Here is a 5,697-nt window from a genome sequence, read left to right on the forward strand (position 1 = left end):
TTGGATGTTCCTGCTGTTTTTGGTTTCAATAATGGAACAAAAAAACATTTCAGGAAACTTCAATGAAACTGGTTGTTAGAAAACCTGAAGTTTTTAACTAAGATGTGAATTTGAGGTTAACTAATGGATAAGTTCATTGATTGATGTGAATAAGAGGGTTTTAATCAGCCACCGTTTAACATTTTAAAGACTTCATTAGATTGATCTTTGTCATTTTGAATCAGGATCTTTATAATAATGATGAAATAATAACTCCAGAGAGGCCAGAGATGCTCCTGCTGTGAAGCACACCGAGTGGAGACATGTGGGGAAAAGATAAAGAGCGTTTGTTGTTTTAATTCGGGGAAGCAGAGATCACAATAAGGTTTGTGTATAATGCTGCTTTTACATATAATGTGTTTTGGACTGGGTTTAATCTCATTAATCCATTAACATATGTATATTTAAGAATAAGAAGTGAATAGTGCTGGGTGGGTTCCTGTCAGCTCTGAGTTCAGTGGGCTGTGTCAGTCTCTTCCTCTTCAGCAGCTGCAGGTGGTTCCTGCTGTAACAGCTCAGAGTCTCTGCAGTCTGACTGAGGGAGGTTTTTGTACGACTACAAATCACTGTGTGAACACCAAAGCACTGTTTATGAAGTGGAGACTCTGACAGTAATAAACTGCTGCATCTTCAGCCTTCAGTCCAGTGATGGTCATAGAGAAGTCAGATCTGCTTCCACTGCCACTAAACCGAGGTTCTGTTCCTGATTCAAGTGTGCTCACAGAATTTATCAGGAGCTTTGGAGGCTGTCCAGATTTCTGTTGATACCAGGACATACAATCATTCCCATTCCATCTGTAAACATCTGTGCTGGTTTTACAGGTGAGAGTGACGGTGGATCCTGGAGCAGATGTCTCGACTGCAGGCTGAGTCACAGTCACCTGACCGCTGCATCCTGCACACAAAAACAGATCATTGATTTCTCAGCAGAAAGAAAGGAGAGGAAAGGCAGCACATGATGTTTGAAATGTTGCTGAGTGAATGAACCTGTGAAACAGCAGCAGGCCAGCGTCCAGATGAGGATGGTGATGAGAGTCATGGTGCTTTCTGCTGACTGACAGATGTGAGTCCTGCAGTGTTGAACTCACAGGACTATAAACCTTCTCACTGGAGGATCAGCTGACCATGCAAAGCCTCCTCTCTATGGAAATGATTTCTCTGCTCTCAGCACACTGAAGGCAACGTGGGACACGAAACCAGGAGGAAAGCTGTCTGGATTTACACCGTCTATCATCTGAATGGAAGAACATATTTATATCAGGAGTGGAGATGAGGATTTGAGTTTGTGTCCACTGTGGTTGGTATGATATGTCTGTTTGTCTGACATTAACATACATACAGAGATTCACTGTAGATAAATAACATGTTTCAGTTCTGTTTCAAATACATTTGTTAATAACTATTATTTAAAAGCCTCATGTTCATTTAACCGTGTAGAAACTAATATAAAACTGAGAGTTAGTTGTGTAGAAGACTGTAATGGTTTCTCTGCCAGGTGTAGAAAAGTGATGAAAAATGACATAAATCATATTAATTCTTCCAGATATGTAATCCATATCTTTAGAAAAGCTTTGTTAATTTAAAAACTGTATATTTGTCTCTGTTATCAGTGAGATCAGGGAGCTTTCTCAGTGGATACATGCTTGTTGACAGTGCAGGAGGTTTTTGTACGGCCACTCAATGAGTTTGTATCACTGTGGTACACTTTTGGTGGAGGAACCAAACTCATCATTGACTGTAAGTACCAGAGATTTATATTTTATACAACTTATAGCAAATATATAACTTTCATTCATTATTAAATGAGACTCAACTTCACATTTTTTTAGATTCCATTTTTATATATTTTTATTAAGCTCCTCTTGTAATCTGAAAGGAACCTTTGCAGACTTCTATATGAATTGTTAGTTTCTTACAAATACATTTTTTAAAGCAAATAACTTGTTTATTTTCTATATTATATTTTATTATCATAACAACTTTATACTCAATATTTTATTAAGATTTGTTAAAGCGTGACGTCTCCGCCACATTCAGTTTTACATTTGTAGTTCACAATATTGTATTTATTTACATTATTTATCTATTGTCTATTAAAATATCAACTATTTTGTTGAATTAAGGTTAAATATGGATTCATTTGAAACTTGTGATTGTATCAGTGAATGCAGCTTGTCGTCGTGTTCACGGTTCATTGATTTGACATGCAGTGAAAAGGAAGTGAAAGAGACAGATGATAAATGTTTGAACTGTTTTCACTTGAGACGTTCAGCTCTGTCAGTTTAAAGAACATCATCACACATATGAAGATATTCAATCATTATTATCAATGAATCTTTAGCTTGCTCACTTTACACAAAGTCAGTCATTCACACTTGAATCATGTGGGGGTCTGATCCTGAGTGATTTATGAGAGTAACAGCAGCACAACTTATTCTGTTTTATTTGATGAAATATAAGGATTCAAGGATTCAAGGCTTTTATTGTCGTGTGTACAGAGCTACAGTGCAGATATGTTAGTGAACATCTTAGGTCACAGGCTCCTCCCACAGAGCTACAGTGCAGATATGTTAGTGAACATCTTAGGTCACAGGCTCCTCCCACAGAGCTACAGTGCAGATATGTGAGTGAACATCTTAGGTCACAGGCTCCTCCCACAGAGCTACAGTGCAGATATGTTAATGAACATCTTAGGTCACAGGCTCCTCCCACAGAGCTACAGTGCAGATATGTTAATGAACATCTTAGGTCACAGGCTCCTCCCACAGAGCTACAGTGCAGATATGTTAATGAACATCTTAGGTCACAGGCTCCTCCCACAGAGCTACAGTGCAGATATGTTAATGAACATCTTAGGTCACAGGCTCCTCCCACAGAGCTACAGTGCAGATATGTTAATGAACATCTTAGGTCACAGGCTCCTCCCACAGAGCAGCACAATAACACAGATACAATAGTGCAAGGAGAGTCTATATACAAGTAATTGGAATATAATATATTAGATACATAATGTGTAAGTTGCAAACAGATGAATGTTATGGATGTTCTTTTAAAAGAAAACACAAGTTTGTTACTTTTCCTTATCATCATCATCATCATCAGCTTTATTGAAGAGACTCAAGGTCCATTTTTAAAAGACATACAACACTCAAATGTAAATTAAAAAGGCAGTGATACCAATGTTTCCACAGAGGTGACTGGTATCGTAAAGTACTGACTCAAGGATTTGACAGCAGCAAAATGACAACATCAAAAAAGGACCTTATAATCAAGTTTTCACTCTAATGTCTTCCTTTGCCTCCCCCCCCTCCCTCCCCTGCTCCAGTGGGTGTGCAGCAGCCCACCCTGAGCGTCCTCCCCCCCTCCAGAGAGGAGCTGCAGCAGGGCAGTGCCACCGTGGTGTGTCTGGCCAGCGGGGGCTTCCCCTCCGCCTGGAGGCTGGGCTGGAAGCTGGGGGGCAGCAGCAGCTCCTCAGGGGTGTCCCACAGCCCGGAGGTCCTGGGGAGCGACGGCCGCTACAGCTGGAGCAGCACCCTGAGCCTCTCTGCAGAGAGCTGGAGGGGGGCGGGCTCAGTGAGCTGTGAGGCCAGTCTGAGTGGACAGAGCCCTGTCACTCAAAGCCTGGACCCTGCCCGCTGCTCGGAGTAGAGCATCACTTCCTGTCTGGAGAGGAAGCAGCTTCTTTGGTAGAGATCTTCATGAAGACACACATCTCCTCTGCTCACATGTTGCTGCTGTCTCTGTTCAGTTGTTAGTGCTGCTCTCTAATCCTCACTTCCTGCATATTCTCCTGTTTGTTCATCAGCTCACAATTCAACTGGATTTCATTTGTTTCACTCCAACAGAAACTCATCATTCATCTCAAATGTGGCGTGAGCTTTAAACCATCATTAAATAAAAATGTTGATTAAAATGAGACAGTGTCTTTGTATCTCTTTAATTCATATGTTCATTGTGAGAAAGATGTATTAATACCTTCAGTATTAAACCTCGTATTATATTAATATCATTTATAATGACTGTGGGACAGTTTTTTAAAAGTTTTTTAATTCTACTAAATTCATACAAAAAAAAGAATTATAATTCATACACACAAAGATAAACAAAATTAGTAGAAGCAGGAGGGCTGAAGCATAGCTTATGGGAAGTAGCCCTCCTGTGAATCATCCTAATATAACATTGGCATTATTGCGTCAAAAATGTATAGAAATGAAGGAGTACAAAGAAATAAAGAAAACTGGAGAAAAAAATTAATAAAAGTTAGGGTAAGAAAAAACTAAATGCATATATATATATATATAAGAAAAACTATAGGGTCATTTTCTGCACATGTCAATAGCAGTTTCAACTTCCATTTTTGAAAATGAAAATACTATATATAAATATATACATATGTACACATGTACTTGGCAAATGAATAATGATAATAATAATATATGCAGATAAACATTATGAACACTTATTTTCAAGTAACTTTTTTTACATTCATATGTTCACACATACACAAAATATACACATGTTCAAGTGTATAAGTACACAAATGCACTCATATACACCAATACAAATATTGCAAGGCAATTTCCAGGGCTGAAATAATAATTCAACCCCATAACGATGAAAATAAATAAGAAGGACAAAATAAATGTAAAGTAATGTAGACCATATTAAATAAATAAACAAACTGAGAAGGTATTAGTATTAGAAAAAAAGGATTCCGGGAATACCCAATATTTGTTAGCTGGTAAAATCTGCTAATAGAATTTTTTTTTATTTAGTTTCGAATTGTTGATGACAAGTGATACTTGAAAGGTCTGGGTGAAGTCCATTGCACGTTCTAACTCCGTTTATGGATCAGCTGTGTGATTTGATGGTTGTTCTACAGGGCTTGCTACACAACCAGTTAGGATGCCTAGCTGGGTATTTCCTGACTGTGGTTTGGAACTGCTTTTGAATGTTAGTAGGCATTTTGTTATGGAAAACGTTGTGCATAATCAGTACTGTGTTAAGCTTTACTATGTCAACACATTTTAATAGATTGAGTTTTTTAAATACTCAATCTATTAAAATACACAGTGGAGTGTAAACAACAACATTGTGTGTTTACAGTACTTCAAATTATTTATGTTTGGACTGCGGTTATATAATTAATTGTTTTGTACAGCCATTCATAAAGTTACTGTTAAATATATGTTGATATCAGTGGCTATAGTTCAACAAGAATCTAATTTTCCCAGCTCACTCATAAAGAGACTGAATTGAATGACAATAATATAGTTTAAACAGGGTATTGAAGAGTGTCTGTGAGTGTGTGTCAGCTTTATTTGGATTCATGGTGGTTCTGCTTGATGACTCTTGTGTTCACTGGACCAGTTTCCCTCCTCTCAGTCTCTTCCCCTCTGCAGCTGCAGCAGGACGCTTTACTTCAGACTGAAGGAGCTTTTTGTACGGCTCTAAATCACTGTGTGAATGCTCCACCATGATTACCCAGACAATAGTAATCTCCTGCATCACCATCCTTAACGTTACTGATGGTTAAAGTGTACTGAGTACCAGTTCTAGTACCACTGAATCTAGGCTCAGTTCCAGAGAACCTAGTTGATGATGAGTATATAAGAAGTTTAGGAGCCTGTCCAGGTTTCTGAAGATACCAACTGAGAT

At 38.3% G+C, this 5,697-nt stretch overlaps 2 gene segments (V, D, J or C); one reads left to right on the forward strand and one right to left on the reverse strand.

The window, feature by feature from the left end:
- Positions 1–316: 316 nt before the first annotated feature.
- On the reverse strand, positions 317–1,340 carry LOC117493778. The segment is given in 2 exon segments: positions 317–934; positions 1,027–1,340. Coding segments are annotated over 2 exon segments (384 nt in total).
- A 178-nt stretch (positions 1,341–1,518) lies between these two features.
- Positions 1,519–3,955, forward strand: LOC117493825. The segment is given in 3 exon segments: positions 1,519–1,534; positions 1,654–1,776; positions 3,365–3,955. Coding segments are annotated over 3 exon segments (462 nt in total).
- Positions 3,956–5,697: the final 1,742 nt, after the last annotated feature.

This window comes from Trematomus bernacchii, unplaced genomic scaffold, assembly GCF_902827165.1.
Source record: "Trematomus bernacchii unplaced genomic scaffold, fTreBer1.1, whole genome shotgun sequence".
Classification (NCBI taxonomy): domain Eukaryota; kingdom Metazoa; phylum Chordata; class Actinopteri; order Perciformes; family Nototheniidae; genus Trematomus; species Trematomus bernacchii.